This window comes from Quercus lobata, chromosome 10, assembly GCF_001633185.2.
Source record: "Quercus lobata isolate SW786 chromosome 10, ValleyOak3.0 Primary Assembly, whole genome shotgun sequence".
Lineage (NCBI taxonomy): Eukaryota > Viridiplantae > Streptophyta > Magnoliopsida > Fagales > Fagaceae > Quercus > Quercus lobata.
In genome coordinates, this window is record NC_044913.1 from 20197383 (window position 1) to 20220963 (window position 23581).

The 23581-nt window shown below is 32.3% G+C and overlaps 3 protein-coding genes and 1 non-coding gene across 4 annotated transcripts; 1 reads left to right on the forward strand and 3 right to left on the reverse strand.

Moving 5' to 3' along the window:
- Positions 1 to 6199: 6199 nt before the first annotated feature.
- On the reverse strand, positions 6200 to 8574 carry LOC115964478 (disease resistance protein RPP2B-like). Its single transcript, XM_031083780.1, has 7 exons — positions 8509 to 8574; positions 8333 to 8383; positions 8108 to 8269; positions 7831 to 8005; positions 6924 to 7549; positions 6606 to 6817; positions 6200 to 6521 (listed from the first exon to the last, which is right to left on the reverse strand). The coding sequence occupies exons 1-7, from the start codon at positions 8572 to 8574 to the stop codon at positions 6200 to 6202; spliced, it is 1614 nt and encodes a 537-aa protein (XP_030939640.1).
- Positions 8575 to 8742: 168 nt separating this feature from the next.
- Positions 8743 to 9423, reverse strand: LOC115963357 (TMV resistance protein N-like). The gene has a single exon (XM_031082324.1). The coding sequence runs from the start codon at positions 9414 to 9416 to the stop codon at positions 8763 to 8765; it is 654 nt and encodes a 217-aa protein (XP_030938184.1). The 5' UTR covers positions 9417 to 9423; the 3' UTR covers positions 8743 to 8762.
- A 7432-nt stretch (positions 9424 to 16855) lies between these two features.
- On the forward strand, positions 16856 to 19381 carry LOC115963974 (probable UDP-arabinopyranose mutase 2). The gene is made up of 4 exons (XM_031083247.1): positions 16856 to 17277; positions 18190 to 18440; positions 18514 to 18682; positions 18819 to 19381. Exons 1-4 carry the CDS (start codon positions 16954 to 16956, stop codon positions 19146 to 19148), a joined length of 1074 nt encoding a protein of 357 aa, XP_030939107.1. The 5' UTR covers positions 16856 to 16953; the 3' UTR covers positions 19149 to 19381.
- A 2408-nt stretch (positions 19382 to 21789) lies between these two features.
- On the reverse strand, positions 21790 to 21861 carry TRNAD-GUC. The gene has a single exon. It is a non-coding gene; the product is annotated as a tRNA-Asp (tRNA).
- Positions 21862 to 23581: the final 1720 nt, after the last annotated feature.

Below are 23581 nucleotides of genomic sequence, written 5' to 3' on the forward strand. Positions count from 1 at the left end.
ATGTTCTCTGCATTGTGGAAAAGAAAATTTGGAGCTACCCGAGGGATCATATACGAAATTCTCAGATATGTGAGATGCAAAAAATAGAGAAAAAAATATACACCAAGAAAAATAATCACACACACAAGATAGTATTTACGTGGTTCGGTAATTTTTCTACGTTCACGGAGTTGAAGAAATTTTACCATTCTCAAGGAAAAATTACAAGATGCGGCAATATAGTTTTCTTTCTCAAAAACAACATCAAAATCGTAACAATATTATATCGAGTCGGATCATAATTCAGATCAAATACAACTAGGCTCCATAAAACCCAACACTACCGAAGGGCATGCAAACAAGCTTCTGATTAGTTTGAGAAATATCATCACAATTAACAGCCAAAGTGAGGGAAGAGTTTGTTCCCGATGGTCTCCTCTCCTCCAAGGTAGCAGTGGTGGCTCTAGAAATTTTTCTCAGGGTGTTCCTTAAGAAGCATAAATTATACAATCTAATAAAAAGAGAAATTCATATATTGACAACAATAATAAATAAATAAAACACGAAAATATATAAAGTTTACAATTGCCTTCTACGAGTTTTCATATTTTGAAATTGATACATGATAGTCTCATTATCAATGCTACAAGCTATATCTCTTTCAATGTACACAATTAAGCAATCATTCATCCACTGAATGTAGAACAAATTATGAAGCAAAATTTAATTTTATTGGCATAAAAAAAACTAAGAGTGTTCCCAAATTTTTTTTGAAGCAAATAAAAAATTTTAAATTAATAAAGCCTCTCATAACTTTGCTTCCACCATGGTTTTGTTAGAACAATGGCACTACAGAAGAGAATTGTTGATGCATCTCCTTGCGGTTGAGTTTGTGTGTTACTTGGGAGTTGGGGCTACCAAATTTTATATTGGAAAAGCACGGTTTATCAAGAACTCACGTCTCTCTTGGGGACATAATTTAAATTTGAAGATATAAAATAGTTTTTGTATTAGCTAATAGGAATGGACTTGGATTCGGTCTACAACATTTTTATAACATTTTTACAACAAATCACAGGTAGTTAGTTGTTATTGGTTCAAATTTCAAACTAACGCTAAGATTACTTTTTTGTCCCAACAATAATAACTAGTAACAACTTGCCACTTAGAGCACTCATTCCAGTGGTGCTATATTGCTATAATGCTATAATTTAGCTCCACTGATACCAAAATTACGCTCCAGCAGTGGAGCTATATCCATTTTTTTTAGCTCCACATGAACAGTACACATCTATAGATAGATGTGTACTATTCATGAGAGCTAAACAAAAATAATAATATTTAATTCTGGCCGGGGATTAAAATAATACCGCTCCATTTTTTTTTTTTTCATTCTTTTATCTCTTTCTCACTCTGTGCCTCTCTCTCACTCCGTCTGAATTCTCATCCTCTCCCCAGAATTCTCTCAAGCTCTCATCCTCTCTGTCACTATGCAATCTCATCGTCTCGACCAGCAGTCCTCAAGCTCTCATCCTCTTTCTCACTCCGGCCCGACCAGCCATCCAAAGCCGCTCTCAAAACCCACCGTCACTCTCCTCTTTCACCATCACTCTCTCAAGCTCCCTCATTCCCCGCCGCCAGCCCAACCCAGCTATCCCAAGCCGCCAATCTCAGACCCACGTCGCCGATCGCCTATTACAGAGATTTGGGTTTTTTTTTTTTTTTTTTTTTTTCCTGCTGTGGACTGGTGGTGTTGGTGGTGGTAGTGGTTGTAGCTATGGCTGATGGTAGAGGTGGTTGTGGTTAGTGCTGTGGATTTTTTTTGGGTAGTAGGATATATTATTTTATTGTAGTGGTTATAATATTTTATTATGATGTTTATATTATTTTATTGTATTGAAAACTAAAATAGATCTACTGCCGCAACATATGTATATATATATGTATAGGTAAAATAGATAAAGTTTTAGTGGAGCTAAATAGCTAAATATTTAGCTCCACTGCTGTGGATGCTCTTAGGATTTGTTATAAAAATGTTATAAACATATTATTTCTCTTATGCACTAGACCTGTTTAGATTATAACATGTGATCAAAAATGGACACATGTCATAATTTTGACCGATTTAATTCAAGCAATCTTTGACCGTTACAATAATGATGGATTGGAGATTGGAATTTCAGTTCTCATAATAAAGAAGAGCAAACTAGTCCTTTAAATTACAAGACTATTAGCAAAATCAAAAATTATATTGCAGCAATGACAAAACAAGAAACCAAGAATTCTTCTTACAAGAGGCATACACAAATATTTATATATACGTATTTTATTTATACGAAAATCATATTATTACACACCATATGTAATACCCCAATTTTGTTTTTATGATTATCAATGCATCTTGTCATTTTTAATATAGAGTTGAGGTGCTATATGTGTGTGCACAATAAGATGGGAGTGGACAATTTTGTGGTGCTACAAATAGGTGAGAAAATTAAAATTTTAGTGCATACAATTTGGTGCGGCAATTCAAATAACAAATAAATAAATAAAAGATGAAGATGTTTTATAGGCTTCTTGGAGACTAAAGAGATAAGCTCAAGTGGATTTTAAACTCCAGCCCACTATCCCACCAAGCCCATATCTTTGATGCATTAAAATATAAGGTAGAGGAAAAGATAAATTAGGGTTTTCATTAGAAGGGCTTCTTAGTAAAAGTGGTTGCCCAAGAAAATTTGAGAGGGAGAGAGAGAGAGGTGGCGTGATAGTAGGAGGAGACAAAATTGTTTAGGGGCACAAGGTTTGGCAACAAAATCAAGGTGAAAACTCCATCTTAATATTACTATACTGTTATAAACCTTAAGATATATTTATGGTTTTGGCAGAAAGATGTTTGTATCTTAGAGCATTTACAGCAGTGGAGCTAAAAAGCTATAATGCTATTTTAGCTCCACCAATATACCAAAAAAGGCTTGCAGCAGTGGAGGCAAACCTATAAATTTTAGTTGTTTTGCTACAATGCACATCTATCTATAGATGTGTGCACTGTAGCACACATCTAAAAAAAAAAAAAAATTATTCATCCCCTGGATTAAAATAATGCTGCTTTGTATTTTTTTTCATTTCCTTCTCTCTCTCTCTCTCTCTCTCTCTCTCTCTCTCTCTCTCTCTCTCTCTCTCTCTTCGGCTTCTCCTTTCTTCTTTCTTCCTCAATTTTTTTCTCTCTAACTCGCCGGCCAACTCCCTCATCTCCCTTATCCCTCAGCTCGTCAGCCAACTCCTTCATCACCGATCTGTTTCGCCGACCCACCCTAAGCCCCATCGCCGATCTCCCCAAGCCCCATTGCCCAGTCCATCCCCAAGCCCCAAGCCATCGCTGGGTTTCATCGTCGATCGTCGTTCCAAGCTCTAGGTTTCATCGTCAAAGCCGCCACTGCCTTCCTCGCCGTGGGTTTCGTGGGTTTTTCCGTCGATCAAGCTTTGGGGTTTTTTTTTTTTCCTCTGCTGTGGACTGGTGGTGGATGTGCCTGTGGTTGTGGCTGTGGCTGATGGTAGAGGTGGTTGTGATTGGTGCTGTGGGTTTTTTTGGTATTGGTATATATTATTTTATTGTAGTGGTTATAATATTTTATTATGATGTTTATATTATTTTATTGTGTTGAAAGTTAAAATAGATCCACTGCTGTAGTATATGTATAGGTAAAATAAATAAAGTAACTTTTATAAATGCTAAATAGTTAAAATTATAGATCCACTACAGTGGATGCTCTTAGGTAGCTTTATCGTGTTTCTTGGGTTATATATATATATTAGAGGATGGCTTACGTTAGGATGACTTTAAGGTTGTTTCGTTGGAATATATATAGATATATATATAATCCTAGTTTTGGGCCACCGTGTGTATCCAAGAACATAGTAATGGATCAAATATTATTCATGAATATGGCCTCTCACGTTTTCATCATGGTTATTTAATTAAATTCTAGGTTGCCCTCTGTGTCTCTAGAACAAGCCATGGATTACAAATCTCTATTCAGGTATATGGCTCTTACTTTTTCATTGGGGTTTTATATTAAATCCTAGGTCAATGATATTTTGGCTACTACCTTCCTCATGGCAATATGAGTTTCGATTAATGCAAGAAATATTATTGGTTAGAGAAACGTTAATTTAGTGTTGAAAGTGTTATTAGTTCAGCAAAGTATAATCCTAGTGAGTCCATTTGTATAGTCTATAAGCTTTATATTTTGTGGAGGATATTAAGTAATTTTTATGATTGATGATAGGTCCTATTTAGGAGTGTTTTGAGGCTTTTTGGAGGTTGTTTCAGTTGGACTGTCAAAGTGATTCAAGTGCTGTAAGTAATTATGTATAATATGCACAAGTTTTGTCCGTTAGGTTCTTAGAAGTTAAAAGTTTTCAAAAGTTTTGTATTTCAAACTTATATTTTCTAAAGTTTGTCAAAAGTATTTTTGCATCATTGAAATAGAAATTTCGACTATTAAATAATGTTTTAAAGAGATGCTTCGAATTTTAAATAACGTTTTGAATGTCCAAATCTCATTTAAAAGATGATTTCTAAACTAAATTATTTTCCGAAAATAATTGAGCTTCAATGTAAATTTTCTAAAAAGGTTCTTGTTCTTTAAATTTGTTAAAACCAAGTGATTTCAAGGTCATATTCCTATTCTCCAAATGGTATGTAAAATGTTTCTTTTAGCAAATTTAATTTTCAAATTTACTCAAGAATTGTAATATATTTACATAAACTCCTCAGTCTCTATTCGTTTCCCTAAGAGAGTCAAGCATCCTTTGATTTATGTTCTATTCGATATTGTGATCTTTGATATGCCTCTATATTTGAAAAAAAATTGTCAATACCAAGTAAATTATTATATTTTGTATAAACTTTATTTTGTGATATGTGACTCAAAATAAGTGTTTTTAGAATTGATCAGATATATCAGATATATGTGTAAATCTGCTCACAGGATGGTATGTGAGAATATGTGTTGATCCCTCACCAACAGGGGTTAGATGTTGGTATCCCCTCACAGGATTGTATGTGAGAATATGTGCTGTGTATATGTGACACTGTGCTCTGATCAATTATATGCATGTGATTTCAAATGACTTTAAGATGTGATTACATATGTATTAAGTGATTCATTATATGTTTTGAAATCATTATTTTGATATCATTGAATGGGTTTGTAAAAAATCAAAATACTCGTACTTTGCTTGACCCTATTCCGTTGTGTATTTTGTATAATTACTTACTGGATGTGTGGCTCACCCCATCAATTACAATTTTCATATTAAAGTTTAATTGGGGAACAGAACCTTTAGATTGCTTCGTAAGGTGCAAGGTAGAGCGTGGGAGTTTTAGGTGAAGTCAATAATACTTGAAGTCTTAAAAGATTATTAGTTATTTTTTTTTATTCCGCTTTAGATTTCACAGTATTTTGGAGATTATTCTAAATTTGTGGATTTTAGTTATTGTAAGAGATTTACCAATAGCATTATTTATTTGGAGTTTTGAATTATGTTTAAATTAATCATGTTTACTGAGTTATGTAAGATCAGCAAGGTAGTCATGCATCTGAATTCATGTTCCATGGATTTAGGTCGTGACACCATATGACTAATGACAACAACAACAAAACATAAATGTTCTATAACTTGTTTTCTCACGACAACAATGAAATTCTAGTTCAAAATTTTCTGCACTTGTAGAATCCAACTAGGACCCACTGCTTAAAAATGAATTCTCGACGAGGTCCAAGCCAATCATAATCATCATAAGGAGTGACGTTGTTAATGCACTAAGTCATACTTGGTTTAAGATCTTCAATATCTTGCTCATATACCAAATGGACTCCACATTTCTTCACCTCCAAGTTTGTACCTTCTATTTCAAATCTAATCTCAATCTAGCTTAACATATTCTCATCAATTGAACTCCATGATCCATTCTTGTAGTCTTCAAAGTATTGTGGGAACAAATATATCAACCAATGGTAACGTAATTCAACTCTACCAAATGCTTTAGGAAAGGAACCAAGAATTCTTCTTACAAGAGGCATACAAAAATATTTATATATACGTATTTTATTTATACAAAAATCATATTATTACACACCATATGACTAATAACAACAACAACAAAGCATAAATGTTCTATAACTTGTTTTCTCACGACAATAAATGAAATTCTAGTTCAAAATTTTTTGCACTTGTAGAATCCAACTAGGACCCATGACTTAAAAATGAATTCTCGACGAGGTCCAAGCCAATCATAATCATCATAAGGAGTGACATTGTTAATGCACTGAGCCATACTTGGTTTAAGATCTTCAATATCTTGCTCATATACCAAATGGACTCCACATTTCTTCACCTCCAAGTTTGTACCATCTGTTTCAAATCTAATCTCAATCTGGCTTAACACATTCTCATCAATTGAACTCCATGATCCATTCCTATAGTCTTCAAAGTATTGCGGGAACAAATATATCAACCAACGGTAACGTGATTCAACTCTACCAAATGCTTTAGGAAAGGAAAAGTTTGAATCAATATGATATTTATGTCCATTGGCCCTCAGTTCACAAGAAAAGGATTACGTGTCTCCATCAAGACTTTGGTTTGGTGCATGATACACATTGAGTACTAAAACACAACATAAAGCCATTCCCATCCACTTATTACTCAAACCAGAATTCACTTGTATATTCATTTTATTCCCTATAGTTTGATGCCTAGACCATTTTGGAATTTCACTTCTAGGAATAACAAGATCAATCTTACCTACATTTGAATCATGAATACAAATTTCCTGAAACATAAAAACCATGGTGTTTAGAACTCAGACAGATAGATATATATATATATATATATAGAGAGAGAGAGAGAGAGAGAGAGAGAGAGAGAGAGAGTGATACCCAACTAGCCCTCCCCAGAATTTTAAATGAATCTTCATTGTGGGCTTGAATGTCAAGCAATTTAAAGCAATCGTGAAGACTAAGAGATAACTCAAGTGAAGCTTTTGGCATTGGTCGATCCGGTAATCTTTCCAATGAGGAAGAACCGGTTACCAAATAATAATGAATACTCGAGGGAAGCTTTAGCAATGAACGAAGACTAGTGCAATTCAACAGGTAGAGTTCTTTAAGATTTGATAGTTGAATGATGCTTTCCGGAATGAACTCAAAATCATTTTTGCTTATATCTAGTACTTGTAAAGAGGATAGGTAGCCAAGCTCATTGGGAATTGCTTGAACTTTGCAATCACTTAGATCCAATGTTTTCAAAGAAGACAAACTTGACAAAGAAGGCACTGGCAAGCCCCCAAGATCTAGACTTTTTCTTGACTTTAAATCAAAACTTAGGGCTTTATTCCATGATTTAGACAATGGCCCTTTACATCCACAGAAAGATAGTACTTCAAGTTTTTCTAAGAGAACAATGGAAGAAGGTGCTTTCTTTATTGCAGTTCCACTCACATCAAGCTCCTTTAAACCTTTGGCATTCCCCAAGTTTTCTGGTAGCTTTTCAAGTTTTAAGCATCCTGAAATATCAAGATCTTTGAGCAACTTAAAATTGCATATGATGCTAGAATGCACACAAGATTTTTGCAATCTTTTAAACTCAATGATTTAAGGCTAGTCAAGTGCTCAATTGACATGGGTAGTTTTGTAATAGTAGTTCCATCCACATAAAGCTTGGATAAGCATTTCATGTTTCCCGCAAATGTTGGAATATTCTTGATTTTTGAACATCCAGAAAAAATAAGAATGCCAAGAGACTCCATTTCAAACTTGCATGGAAGATTACAAAGGCTTTTGCAACCTTTCAAATTAAGAAGAATAAGCCTTTTATGAACTCCAATTGATGAATGAACCTCACGTAAAGTTGTACAGCCTTCAACAATCAATTTCTCAAGATTTGGGACCCCAGTGATGTCAGGAGTTACAATCAAATTTTGAGAATGATTCAATTTGATGAACTTCAAACTGTCAAAACACTATGTAAAAAAAAAAGGTTTAGCTTCAATAAACCTAATAATTTATTTATAAATACAAACAATTATGTATGAGTGATGAGGGTACTTACGTAACAATCTAACCTTTATTCCTTTCCAAAGTTGTTCAATGTTACTGTAGCACATGCGAAGATCAACAAGTTCCATTGGTTGGAAACTTGATGGCAAAGATTTTGAAGGGTACCCACTCCAATCAAGGAACCTTAACTCGTTAGAAAGATGTTTGGAGCCACGCAAAAGGTGAACCTTTCAAATTATGAGCAATTTAAGTTGAGGCATATTTGATAGGGCTTCTAGGTTTCAATGTACCTCTTTTGGTAGACGAAAGTTTGAACCTAGTCCCTGAACTACTTTTGTTCCCTAATAATTAAGAAAAAAATGGATTAGCAATCACAACATATGATGAGCGTAACCATTCAAATTCAAACTATGTTGAATATTATTGATATATTATATCCTATAAAATTCGTTAAATAAACTTTTACCTTATTTTCTGTTAACACATGGTTAATGTCCTTATATTGCCATAGCCTGCTACGCTTTCCTGGCATTTTAGGGCACTCTTGACGAACTATATCCTGGCCTATGTCTTGTAATAAATCATGCATCAACAATTTATTGTGATAAATCTTTAAGAGAGATTTTTCAATGAGAACCCTTAATCCAATATCAGGGTAAAGGCCAAGACAATTTAGTATTTCTACTACATAGGTTGCAAATTAAAGAAACATGTAATATGCTAGAATATTTCCTTCTCTATTTCATGTAATCCATCAAAACTTATTTGAAGTATTTCAAGAATTTTTCTTTCAGGATAGTCCTTGAGCCTATTCAATGCACTTTTCCATTCATCATTTCTTCTATTGAACAAAAAGGAACCAAGAGTCTCAATAGCTAAAGGAAGACCATTAGCATAATGAACAACTTGTTTGGACAACTCTAAATAATCTTGAGGAGGATGGTTTTGTTTAAAAGCTTTTAAACTTAGAAGATGAAGAGCTTCACCATCATTCAATCCTTCAACCTCATATATTTCATCTACTTCAAGTGTTTTTAGCAAATGTTTATCTCTTGTTGTTATGATAACTCTACTACCTGGACCAAACGAATCATGTCCCCCAGCTAAATTGTTTAATTGGTCTAATTGATTTATATCATCAAGAACAAGGAAAATCCTTCTATTACGTAACCTATTATTGATTATAAGAATTCCACCATCAATATCCTGTATCTTCATATTTTCTTCCTTCAAAATTTGATGAATAAGTTTTTGCTGTAATGGAAGTAAACCATGTTTTTCACAAATTTCTCTAACATTAGCGATAAAAGAACCACCTTCAAATTTATTAGAGACCATATCATAAACAACTCTAGCCAGATATGTCTTACCCATTCAACCCATCCCCTAGATCCCAATAATGCGAACATTGTTTGACGCAATAGCTAAATGCAACTTTAGTTCTTCAACTTGAGAATTTATTCCTACTAAGTTCTTGGCATATGTAGATGCATAACTCAATTTATGAGAAATCACCCCCACAATATCTTGAATAAATTTTGACTCACACCTACAATGAAAAATGAACAATACATGATATGTCTAGAAATAAAAGTAAATAACAAGAGTAGACATCTCATGTCAAATACAAAAATATGTAAATTGCTTAGCTCATAAATAAAATTGAAAGAATTACCAACTTGTATATAGCTATGCTTAAGGTTCAAAACAAGGCAACATATAAGAAGAGTGAGTATGAATGTTGAAAAGAAAGAAATATGTAAAATTAATTACTTGTCCATCAAATGATAACCCGATATATTAGCCACTTCTCTCAAAGTTACTCTCCATATTTGCACCTTCTTTATGTTTTCCTTGAATCGTTCTTTATGTTCAACAAAGGCTTGTGCAAAATGCCCTATCGGCTTCCTTACATCAACTGGATCCACATCGTAAAAAACTGGTAGAACAGTCAATCCTATCTCTTTCACGCATTCAATGATTTGTAACCTCATCCAAACACCACGTAGAAGATGCATAATTTTGTGAGAGAATGACAATAGCAACCTTTGATCCTTCTATTGCTTTCCAGATTCTAAAGAAATAAGTTTTCCTCTTTCAAGTTTTTCATCATCTTTAAAGGTGAAAATACCCTTTTGTTTTAACACAAAATATAAATGGTCTGTAAAACTCTTTCGAGTATCCTCACCCCTAAAGCTGAGGAAGACATCGTAGTTCCATTGTGGGGTAATTGAAGACAAACTTTTGGTACCCATAAAAGCCTTTGAAAGTACACTGGTAAAAATTGAACCACAATAATGAGATGCATGACATGAAAAAACATATGGATTTTTATTTGAAGAAGGTATTAAAAGAAGAAAGAAATAAAAGATATGGACATAGGTGAAAGTGAGATCTTACAAATGTAGGAACTTGCAGCAGTTACTGAAAAGCTCAAAAGCCTCGTGAACTTGCAGCAGGGACAATGCGAGATTCAGCTTCTATTCTGCAATTGCCAGTTAAAAAAAAAAAAAAAAAAAAAAGTAATGCAAAGTCAGGGAGAGAAGTTGGTCAACGACTCTTTTTTTTTTAAACAGCGTCGGTGCGAAAAGGATACAGGTGGCCCCTTCCTTTCACTTTATAACCTAAAGTTGCTTTCTTACTATTCTAATTTAAATTTCCCTGTTACTATTTTAGTATTTTATAACCAAATGCTTGTCACGAACCCAAGAGACCCGGGTTTGATTCGTTTCTCCAAAAAAAAAAAAAAAAAAATGCTTGTCACGAGAATCATTAAGGTAAAAAACATTTTAAAAAAAAATCTCAGCAATTTTTTTTATAGGAAAAATATAATTTTAGTTTTTACATTTTGAAGTTATTATTAATTTAGTTCTTATATTTTGGTATTTATCAATTTGTTTCATGTTATTTTTACCTTCCAGTTAGTTTTTAATATATATCCTTAGAATACTAATTAACAAGACCCTATTTTGGTTTTTTTTACCCTATTTTGTTTTTGTTTTTTTTAAAAAGGTTTCCCATCTTCCTTCCTACCATTAAATTCTCATTATTCTCATTCAATATCCTATTAAATTCCATGAAGGCATAAACTCCACAAGCACGGCATTAGAATTTAGAATTAACCCAAAATACCAACAAATTTTATAATGAGAAGTGTTATTATTCACAATATTTTTATAACAAATTTTAAACTATAAAATTTTATTATAAAAATATTATAGACATAATAACATTTTTTTTTTGGTTTCGTTATCATTTGTAATAATAAGTTGTAACCCAATTATTGGGACAACTATCGTGCCTCATATTTACGCGTTGCGGGTTGGACCCGTTACCCCGAAAAACAAAAGAAACTGTCCAAAACTTGTTTACTCCGTAAGTAACCTTTCCCTCTCTGACTTTTCAAAGTGAAACCAACCCAACCAAGCATGCCAGCTGCCTAACCCAGTCAACAAGCCCTATTGCAAAACTTCTATTTCAACAAGTTCAAGATCTACGGCATGATCGACATGAAGACCCTGTAGTTTAGTGTCGGTGGAGTTTCCATTGATCAGGTTCACACACAACAGTGTTGAGAAGAAACATTTTTAATTGGTTTTGGACAAAAGAACATACAGTACATAATTACATACGCGTCTAGCTCAAGAGGTTCAAAGCCACCTACGACTTTTAAACTTTGAAGGAGTCGCCACCCACAGTGGCCACAACCAAGAAAGTCCAGACATGTCGCTCTCTTTTAACTTATCTGTTCCTCCAAAATATATATATATTAACTTATCTTGTGCCCCCACCTTACATGCTATGTCTGACACTTGGATACACATTCCACATATGTTTTTCAATTATTGACTATTGAGAGAATAATTTAAGAGAGTTCTTCTAGCAATTAATATAGGGAAAAGTTAGCCTATGTGCAAAGCATTGGTTTAGGAATAAACTTTTAAAAAAAATTTATGAAAAAAGTAACTAACTTTTTGGACCTTTTTTTTTTCTATGAGAGTTGTTTAAAAAAATTTCTAAAATAGTCTGTTAGCAAATATTTTAAGGCACTCATTAATATTTTTATATATAAAAGCACAGATTTTATGTTGGAAAGTATGAGGTTGTGCCATATAGTGTATTCCTTGAAGTTCTCTTTATTTAGTTTTCTACTTCAACAAAATTTGCATTTATATTAAAGTATTAGTTTATTAAATTAGCAAATAGTGTAAATGCATATATTAATTATCTATTGTTGTGTATTAATTATTTATATTAAATGAATTTATATGATTATTTTTATAAACTTTATATAAAAAATAATTTTTAGTTAGAATAATAATAATAAATTTTGAATATGACATTCTGACTCATGGCTAGTTGCTTTGACAACAATTGTCACAAAAGTCATAAAAAATTAAATATTTGTGAATTCATTAAATTTAATTTTAATCTTTTAAATTTCCTAACTCCTTTGTGTGTGTGTGGAACTAACACTATAGTATATATTCTATGTAATTAGAAAGATTACTAATATAATAAATATGTTTATTTTGTTATTTTAAATATTTTAAGCATAATAAAATTTTAATATCATTTTTCTAGGATTTATATGAGAAACAATTGATTTTTTTTTTTTATGTGAGAAACAATTGATTTGAAATCTGGCATTTTTACTCAAATTTAGTTGTTTTTGCAACAATTGAAACATTGTCCAAAAAAAGGGGGAAAATTTTTTTAGTAACACACAATCAAGAATGTAAAAATAAATAATTGAAAGATATATGCATTTTTTAATAGGCATGAAATATGTTTATCTATATTAGCTACTATATCATGCAATTTTCAATTTGTAAACACATATATATAGTATGATCAAATCATTATACTATTCTTAGTGTATTTTTATTTTGTCTATACATAAAATAACTAAATATTACAATTTTTTACAATGAAATTTATTGAAATATCTTTTTTATACCTCGATAGTTGGGGTGGGGATCTAAATTTTGAATGCTTATATTGGAAATTGAGATGTCAATCAGTTAATTTATAAGATTTTTTATAAAACTTATCAAAATATTAGAGAAAACTAATAATAAGTTGCACCGCACATCGTGTAGGAACTCAACTAGTTTTTTTTTTTTTTTTTTAAATGGAGAACTCAATTAGTTAATATAATGGATGGTATTTTAAAAACTTTAATTTCCTTTCATTATAGACCTATTAATATCATTTAAAGAGATTAATTGTATTATTCAATATAAGGTTACAAAGTAATAACAAGGATTTGGTTTCCTTGGGTTATTAAATTAAGTAACAAAGGTACCATTACTTATTTTTTGTTTACTCCATAAGTATAAGTGCTTGTAGGGCGTGGGGGGTAAAGGTCAAGGTTCAAATCTTTAGGAGGGAGTTTCACACACATATACACTTAGATTAGACTAGAGTAGAATTTCTATATTGTATAAAATAAAATAAAATATAAAAAAAAACTAGATCATTTTTTTTTTAAATACTAAGTATTTTAACACACACATGGGAGAGAGGATAATGTCTTAAAGAAACTGACAATGATGTATATCCAAAATGATTTAACTCTTGGATACACATCACAGGTTTTAAACCTCTTTAACTTACACTTATTTTTCCATGTGGGATTAAACCACAGTTTTTTTTTTTTTTTTTTTAAGAATACTAATCTATGTTAAAAAAGTGATTAACTCATTGTGGTGTATATCCAAAAGTGATTAAAAAAGATAGGTTTTTTTTTTTTTTTTCTCCTTCCTTTTTACTCATTTTTCAATGTGGTATTAAGCCACAATTAAACCCTTTTGAATATATACCACTGCCATTTTCTTTAAAACATTCTCTCTCTCCCTGTGTGTGTTAAAAACCTAGATCATTGAATACCATTTAAAGAGGTTAATGGAGTTATAAATTATAACTTATAAATTAAAGTGAGTAACGGAGGAGGAGTCATCGCCAATGCCATTACTTATTTTGTTTATTTCTGATATTGAAAAGTAAAAAATAAAGAATAAAATAAAAAATAAAACCTAGAATATAGGTGTAATATATACTTATGAAATTGTTGGTAATGATCTGGTAACTATGACATAAACAAATCCTGATAAGTTTTTGTACGGTCAATTGATCGATTGTGTATTAAGAACAAACATACGGTACTGTTAATTCGCTATTTTTTTGAGGAAGAAAGGAAGAAAAGTAAGACTATTAATATTTGAAATTATGAAAATTAAATTTCCATCATACATAAGATGCTACACAGTACATTTATTTAGCATCTATATCCACAGTCTATACTATTTTTTTTTTTTTTTTTTTGAGAAGATACAATCTATACTATTAAATGTTTTCCCAAAAAAAAAAAAAATCTATACTATTAATAACATGATTCTCTATTTAGGTTTCAATATTTTACATACTAAAATACTCTCACATAAATTCTGAAACCTCTTAAATGCCCTTATCTTTTAGTTAAATAATCTTAAATTAAAATACACAAAATGGTTTAAAAAGTGATTTATTATTCCTAAGATTTAGCATTTTTCCTTTATCTTCTCCATTATATCTAAAATTTATGACATTATCTCTATCTCATTTTTAAAAATTATTTCACTTTACCTTACCTCTTTCTTAAATAAAAAAAAAAAAAAAAAATACAAACAGCTATTTATATATCACTTAGGACATTATCTTTATCTCATTTTTAAAAATTATTCCATATAAACTTACCTCTTTTAAAAAAAAAAAATACAAACGGTTATTTATATATCATTTATAAACATTATAACACTTAAAAAATAAATAAATAAAAAAGCATTATTTTAATATTGTGTGGAAGGGCGAGAATTAGGGGAATAATACAGTCGGAGGATAAAGGAAGTTATTTAGTTCTTTATCTAGTATAAAAAGTGTTATTTTACATAGCTTTCCTTTTCTCTGGCAGTGTTAGGCCCTGTTTAGTAGAGTAGTTCTAACACACATTTTCATATTTTAAACAATATTACATATATTTTTACACACTTTTTTATCCACACTTATTTCAAAAAACTACAAATAACATTACTCAAACTTCTCTACCAAACGGGCCCTTAGAGTCTGTGGGGCCCAAATGATTCATGGGCCAGGCCCATCTACCCGGGGAGAGTCCAAAGGCCCAAGCCGAGGAAGGCTATGGCCCAAACTAGACAAGATAGCCTAGGGATACCGCCGAGGGCAGTTCAGTCCTCGGCAGACCCAAAGTCCCCCCAGAAAGAAGGGTAAAAACGGTATAAAACTGAAACTCGGAAGAAAGATCTAAAATATCCAGGGAAAACTGCTTTTACTGCCATTTAATGCTCTGAACCTGACAGAGCCGCATTCTTTGGCTTTTACAACCACCCCCAACGACTTTGAGTATGAGATGATGGGACAAATATCAGCCTTGGAAATGTTGATCCTATACGTGGATGAAGGACAGTGAACATAGGCGAGTATAAAAGGAAAAATCAGTAACCTAAAGGAGGGGTGGGAAAAATGGCCAAAAACCAGAGCCTCCCAGCCCACCTCCAGGAGAAAGACTCCAAGGGTGAAGGAAAACTTAAACTTGTACGAACACCACGAAAAACCCACCGCCTGTCGATCAAGGCCTAGTCTTCCAAACCCACGCTCTACAAATGATATTGTTTAGGCCTTTTCACGTGCGAACCCGACACTGTTACGGTCCGCCACGAATCGTGTCCTTACAGAGTCCATTTGGATACAATTTATTTTGCTGAAAATTGAAAATACTGTAACAAAATAAATTTTAAATATGTAAAAAAAATACTATTCACTCTTTTTTTTATTGTTAATATGCTATTCACATAAATAGTGCACCAGGCACTGGCCTTTAAAAAAAAAAAAAAAAATGCAAACTCTGTGTGGGATACGCGGATCCAAACCCAACCTTAGTGTCTTAGTTTCGCAACATACAAACAAAAAAATTCTGTTAACACAATAAACGAGAATCCCAAAGTATAGGAGATAACTACACAAAAATAAAATTTGCTTCTCAATTGAGTAAAAAATAATAATAATAATTAGGTTCCATTCTTTATTTGTTAAAAGAATTATGAAAGGATTTGAAAAAGATAATATTCAAACTCATATTCTCTCATTGAATGACATTAATTAACCACAATTACTCATACTTATTAATCTAAAACCTTAAAACTCAAAGTAGCTAACTTTTTAATTAATTGACTCTATAATATTATTATATGAATAATACTATAGATACAAACTATTTTCTATTAAAACCTTTCATTTTTCTTTTAAATAAAATAGAAATTCTACTCTATCTTAATGTAAGTGTATATACGTGTGAAGTTTCTTTCTAGAGACTGGAACTTCAGTCCTTGTCCTTACCCTTCATAAGCACTTATACTTGTAGAGTGACCATCGCACCAAAGATGTGCAATGATATTTAAACATTCCATTAAAACCAACAAGCATCACATTTTCATTAAACAATAGAATTTATAATTCTATATATAAATACAATCATAATAAATACATAATATTATAATAATATATAATTTACACATACATTATAATAAATAACTAGGCTAGCTAGAATATATGGTAATTTTATATATAAGCACAATTATAGTAAATTCTTATTAATAACTTTAAATATCATAATTATCAAATTTAGAAAAAAATATATATATAAAGTAAAAAAAGAAATTATTTTCTTTCTTTTTTAAGAAAATGAGAAACTTCCTCTTTTACTAGTGTTAAAAGTTAAAACTCTCTTTTTGTTTTATAAATACAAAGTTGCAAACCCAAACACAACACAACAAAACACAACTAAACTCAACTCACCTCTCTCTCTCTCTCTCTCTCTCTCTGTCTGAGTTTGAAACACAAGAATCCGGTAACAATGGTCGGAACCTCAGTCGCTCCGACTCCCCTGTTAAAAGATGAACTTGACATCGTGATCCCCACGATCCGAAACCTGGACTTCCTCGAGATGTGGAGGCCTTTCTTCCAGCCATACCATCTCATCATTGTTCAGGACGGTGACCCCAGTAGGGTCATCAAGGTCCCCGAGGGCTTCGACTATGAGCTCTACAATCGCAACGATATCAACAGGATTCTCGGTCCCAAAGCCTCTTGCATTTCCTTCAAGGACTCTGCTTGCCGTTGCTTCGGCTACATGGTCTCCAAGAAGAAGTACATCTACACCATCGATGATGATTGCTTTGTGAGTAGTTCTTTTTTTTTCTCTCTTTCTTTCTTTTTTGTGGTGTTTTGGATGTGGGTTTTGGATATTATGGTGAGAAAGTTCGGATTTTGATGTGAATTTTGTTTGTTTTGGGGGTTTTGGATCTTTTTTGTGAATAGCTGGATTTGATTTTGATTCGTTGGTGTTTGGTTTTGATTTGCTATTGTTTTTGTGGGGGTAATTGGGCATAAAAATCAACTAAGAGTAAGTCGTTGTTTTTGAATTTTATTTTCGTCCGAGTGTATGGATCTGTTGGGGTTTTGAACAATAAGAGATGGGATTTTTGTTTATTTGAAATTTGGTTTTTTTCTTGTGATGAGGTATTTTTTGCAGTTGGATCAAAGATTATCTTTGCTGTTTTATTATTTTTTTGACAGTGAATCATAATAGGCGAGGCATGTGTATACAGATCTGTTTGCTTAGAAGTGTTTTAGAATGTTAAAGCATTTTGGCAATTATGTTTGCTGTAAACTTATTCAAAGATCTTTGATTTTAGTGAATGTTTAAGATTGTTTAATTTAAGTTGAAATATGAACAGGGTATTGTAGATGTTTGTCATTGTGTTTTATGTGTACTTAGTTCTTAGTGCATCCAGATCTAATCGATGCTCATCCACTTTCGGCATGCGTTAATATATTTTTGTGCTCCTTGGTACCGAAAGTTTTTAACCTTTCCAGGAGGCATTACCTATTGAGATCTCCCAATGCATGTTCATTTCAAGTTTCGACTCAACAACTTGTTTTGCACTTATTTCTTGTTCCTTGTTGTTCTAGAAGCTTTAATGTTTTTTCTTTTGCTCTAGATTATTAGGATTCAATTGTTAGTATGAATTTGAGTGGGGTATTCAGTCATTCACCTGGATCTCAAGCTATGATTTTGTATGATTTGCAGGTTGCTAAAGATCCATCTGGCAAGGACATTAATGCTCTTGAGCAGCACATAAAGAACCTTCTGTGTCCAGCAACTCCATTTTTCTTCAACACCCTGTATGACCCATACAGAGACGGTGCAGATTTTGTCCGTGGATATCCATTCAGCCTCCGTGAAGGTGCCCCAACAGCTGTTTCTCATGGCCTCTGGCTCAACATCCCAGATTATGATGCTCCCACCCAGCTTGTCAAGCCACGTGAAAGAAACACAAGGTAAGAAAGATCCTTCGCTCACAAGAATTTGCATGTTATAAAAACTCTTTATCCAAATGCCTTTCTTTGTTAGGTATGTGGATGCTGTTTTGACAATACCAAAGGGAACCCTCTTCCCCATGTGTGGTATGAATCTGGCATTTGACCGTGAGTTGATCGGCCCTGCAATGTACTTTGGACTTATGGGTGATGGCCAGCCAATTGGACGCTACGATGATATGTGGGCTGGCTGGTGCACCAAGGTATCTACTTTTTTTTTCATTGGTTTCATTCGTCATTTTTTCCATATAATGATTACAGTCTGCTTCTCTAGAAATTACTTCCTGCCTTATTGTTAAGCTGCAGTAGCTCACAAGTAGTTGATCTAATGATGTGTAGGTGATATGCGATCATTTAGGACTTGGAGTCAAGACTGGTTTGCCTTATATCTGGCACAGCAAAGCAAGCAACCCTTTTGTGAACCTCAAGAAGGAATACAAAGGAATCTACTGGCAAGAAGAGCTGATCCCATTCTTCCAATCAGCTACCCTTCCAAAGGATTGCACCACTGTGCAGAATTGCTACATTGAGCTCTCCAAGCAAGTCAAGGCTAAACTTGGTAAGGTGGATGAATACTTCATCAAGCTGGCTGATGCCATGGTCACATGGATTGAAGCGTGGGATGAGCTGAACTCGACTTCTGATATACCCAAGGGTCCGGCAAAATAGATTTTCGACCATCATCCCTTTTTATCCAAGCTTTTGCGATGAGGCTAATGAGTGTTCATTTGGCAAGGCGGAGGATATACATCTATATGACCTTAGAACAATAAAAAGATCAAGGATTTTGTATTTCTATAGATTGAGCTTAGCTATTTATTTGACATTGATTGAGATCATGGTTATTCGGAAATGTTAGTCACAAATTTGGTTGATTTAATATTAGGTTTCATTTATTTGTCTTTCGGTGACCCCTTAAATATTTCGTGCTTTAAATTTTGGACTGATAGGTCTGTTTTTCTGGACTGAGAAGGTTTAAGAAACCTAACTTTTGACTATTGAGTCAAAATGAAGTGGGAAGTTTCTTGAAAAAAAAGTTGCATTTGACATCTTGGCAAATGGCTTTTCGCAGTGCACCAGTGCCTAAATTGATCTATTGGATTTGGCAATCTGTCACTGCTTATTATTCTCTTAAATATTCATGAATCTTGACTGAGCTTCTTTTATATTTTGGTGCTATTATTATCATTTTGAAAACAAAAACGGAAGAGAATGGAATGGGGGAGTCTCTATTGTCTTTGGGTGTAGTTTCTATTAGAAGCTTAAAAACTTTTAACCCCAGAAATGCTTTTGCAATCTTAATTGAAACATAGTTTAAATGGTTGCAGCAAGTATCAGTTGCTAACATAATCTGGAAACTGCACTGCAGTTACTGCTGCTCAAGTAGATAAAATTATAATAAACATCGGTATTTTAGAATCATTTGGCAGAATATTGTTTTGAGGCAAGTTTATCATCACTATATAGATCTTCAACCTAAAGCGATTATTCATTTGTATAATTTTTTTGGCTTTTAAACACTAGGGATGTTTGGTAAGACTATTATTATGTAATCCAAAAAATGGTGGGTCTTACATTTGAATTTATTGTTTGGCTAATATTTTCTACATATAGTTTTCAAAAAACTGTATCCTATTTTCCTGATTTAGAACAAAATTTTAAAAACGGCTAAGGAATGCTTTCCTGTTTTAGAACAGGATTTTGAAAATGGTTAAGGAGTGTTTTTAGGATACAGAAATGTTTTTAACAATATAATTGTAAATAAATTGACAATCATAGACCCCACATATTTGTCCAAACTCCTTTATCTCTTAAATTAAGGAGCAAATCTTTATTACAAAAAGAATTTTCACTCTTTAAATTTGAAACTTATAATTATAAATAAAATAAAATAAAAAAAATACATGATAAATTTTATTCCCTTATCATTATCCACACAAAAAAGTAATCTACATTACATTTTGTAATTTTTTTTAAAATCTCAAAAATAAAAATGGTCTCCCAAACAATTATTTTTTGTTTTTATTATTTTGAAAATTATTCTTAAAAGTATAAGCCAAACATAGAAAATATAAAAATTATTATCTGAAAGCTAGTTTCAAGCTCAATTTTTTGAAAATTGTTTTTATATTATTTTGGAAAAGAAAAAAAAAAATTCCTCCTACCAATAAGGCCCTAATCATCATTGTGTGGAGCATAAGGAAAAATAAATTGATATGACAACACGATGAAAGCAGATGAATTTTTGGGGATTTTACTGAGCGAATATTGTTATATTTTGGTGTATTACATTCTCAAGCTAGCTAGTGACCACCCTAGCGGAGTTGGACAGTTTTTTTTTTTTTTTTTCAAAACTAATCTTGAATAAAATTTACCTACTTAAATATTCATGTTACTTGAATAAAAGATTTAATAATTCTCATGACTTAGTAAATGCAAAATGTTACTTTTAGTCACATAACCTATTTAAACAATCATGTTACTTGTTTAAAAGATTTGATATAACATGTGATTTAATGAAATAAAAAAAAATCATATAAACCATCACGTAATGGGAACTAGTTTTGAGAAAATTTTTGTCAAACAGAGTTTACTACCCATAAATTTAATTCCTTTTGATTTAAATTACTTTGTTTAAGTTTCCCAGATCACAATGGTCTATCATGTAGTTGCATTTGATCTACTTTATTTTAATTTTTCCAGATCACAGTTGTCAATCATATAGTTGTATTTTATCTACTTTATTTTATTTTCCCAGATCACAATTGTCTGTCATTTAGTTGTATGGTCACTAAAATATTTACTAGGCCTGCACTGCACATACAGTTGGATGTCAGATTTCTTTTTAATTCTCCCACCTTTGGTTATTTTTAATTCTCCATACTGAAGGTACATATAAAATTTAGAAATTAGCTACAGGAAGGCAAGAATCATGATCTTGCATTTTACTAGTACAAGTGTAGTTTGGTTTGGAATTACACTTGTCTGCACTGTATCATTGGCTATTTGCCATATTCAAACAAGAGAATGGATGAGATTTGAAAAAGAAGACAGATGTGTGTGTGAGAATATATACATATAGCTAGACATGAGGTATGTCAACAATTGAGACAAGAGGTGTGTCAACAATTGAGACAAATCATTGGTGCCTATAACTTACTCCTTAGATTGTCATGTGTTAGGGGCATTGGGAATTATCTCATTTGGAGTTTACCAATGGGCTTCAATGCTAGAGATAAAGATTTTGTGCTTGTAGATTTCAATAGGAAAAGGAAAAAGAGAATGAAAAAGATTTAAGGAAAAAAAAAAACGCCGTTGCCGGGGATCGAACCCGGGTCACCTGCGTGACAGGCGGGAATACTTACCACTATACTACAACGACCTTGTTGGTCGCTACAATGCCACCAAGATTATTCAAATCGAAGTAGAAGTATGGACACCTACTTTGAGAAAAGAGAACTCGAGAATCTGTGATTTATATACCCTTTGGCACATAGACAGCTTATAATAAGGTGGCTGGCTCTATCGAATAAAACATATTGTGAATATGATAATGTAGTTAAAGCCCCCCTAAAGGAACATCTAGCATCATCCTTTTGCGCCAGGATCACAACTCACAAGCATGAGTCAGAAAAATTGTCCAACTTTTTGGATGTAAATCTATCTTCCTAAAATAGACCGAAGCCAATACTTAACAAAGTTTAACTACAAAATCAGTTGTAACTTAAAACTACAAACTTACTTAATAAAATAAATATTATTATATATTTTGAAAATCTAATCGTTAAAGTGCATGTTCTTTACACTCTTAATAAATATATCAAAATTTATGTCAATCGGATATTATTTATTATATAATCTATAAACTTATATTTTATGCATAATTTTAAATTACAAAAACTTGCAATTTAAACAATTTATTGATGACATAGCTATTGATATTTAATTTTCTATAAATTTTGCAAGTATAGAAGATATAAAAGGAAAATGTAATCCAATAGTGGATTTATGAAAATTCACTTCCAATAAAAAAATATTGAGTAAGTTTGTAGGCTTAAGTTACAACCAATTTTATAGTTAAATTTTATCTTTTACATTATACTATCTTTCTGATATGGATAATTTGATTACGATTGCAGGAAATTTACTAGAGATACCATACCATGTCTCAATACTATGAGTAATGAGTACATCCATATTATCCAAAACTAAAAGAAAACTGACTTACTGGCCTGAAGATGAGACAAGGCATAATGATTTCAAATAGCAAATGTATCAACCTGATGATTCCCCAAATTGGACATCAACGACTCTATTACCTATCTTGTAGGCATGGTGTACAATATATTTCTCAAAATCGTGAAGAAGATTCTTGCACTCCATCACAATGTTCTTCATTAATTTCTTTGCCTTAGAACTGATGGTGACAAGGTTGACAAATGCATCTAGTTCAACAACTATCTTCGCAATCCCAAGATTTTTTGCCATTACCAACCCATCACGTAATACCGACTGTGCCACCATGACACTCGTAGTAAAATCAATCACACTAGAAAATCCTACAACCCAATTTCCAAAAGCATCTCGGATAACTCCTCCTCTTGCAAGTACTCTATGTTGATTAGATGATCCGTCTGTATTAAGCTTAAACCATCCCAATGGTGGCTTTACCCACTTCACTAAAACCAACTTCTTCTTTTTTTCAAGTCTTTGTGTTCTTTGGTTGATGGCACAGACATACTTATATTGATACAGCGTTGGTTTATAAAAATAGGATATATAACATATATAATTACTACAACTTTTCCACTAAATAATAGAGAAAACCTCTCAAACAAACTTTTATTAATAATCACATAATAATAATCCACCTCTTTAGAGAAATAGAATTTCCCCTACTCCTTTTTGGAAAAATAATGACTTCTTCATTTTTTTTTTTTTAAAGGGAAGGGGGGGGGGGGAGAGATATTAGAATGCCAGATGTTTCATTTAGAAATACCAATTGAGCTAAGAAAAATGCATCACTAAACCAAAAAAACAAATAAATAAAAATGAAAATTATTGCATGCGCAAAGCGTATTTGATGAGTCTAGTATTTTATA

Bases quoted from the DNA above. Each gene is read 5' to 3' on its own strand.
- LOC115964478 (XM_031083780.1), bottom strand. From the start codon at position 8,574: ATGCCAGGAAAGCGTAGCAGGCTATGGCAATATAAGGACATTAACCAT. The intron at 8,384-8,508 runs GTAAAAGTTTAT...CTTAATTATTAG, and splicing joins ATGTGTTAACAGAAAATAAG to GGAACAAAAGTAGTTCAGGG. The intron at 8,006-8,107 runs GTTAGATTGTTA...TTTTTTACATAG, and splicing joins AACTTTGGAAAGGAATAAAG to TGTTTTGACAGTTTGAAGTT.
- LOC115963357 (XM_031082324.1), bottom strand. From the start codon at position 9,416: ATGGGTAAGACATATCTGGCTAGAGTTGTTTATGATATGGTCTCTAAT.
- LOC115963974 (XM_031083247.1), top strand. From the start codon at position 16,954: ATGGTCGGAACCTCAGTCGCTCCGACTCCCCTGTTAAAAGATGAACTT. The intron at 17,278-18,189 runs GTGAGTAGTTCT...TATGATTTGCAG, and splicing joins CCATCGATGATGATTGCTTT to GTTGCTAAAGATCCATCTGG. The intron at 18,441-18,513 runs GTAAGAAAGATC...TTTCTTTGTTAG, and splicing joins CCACGTGAAAGAAACACAAG to GTATGTGGATGCTGTTTTGA.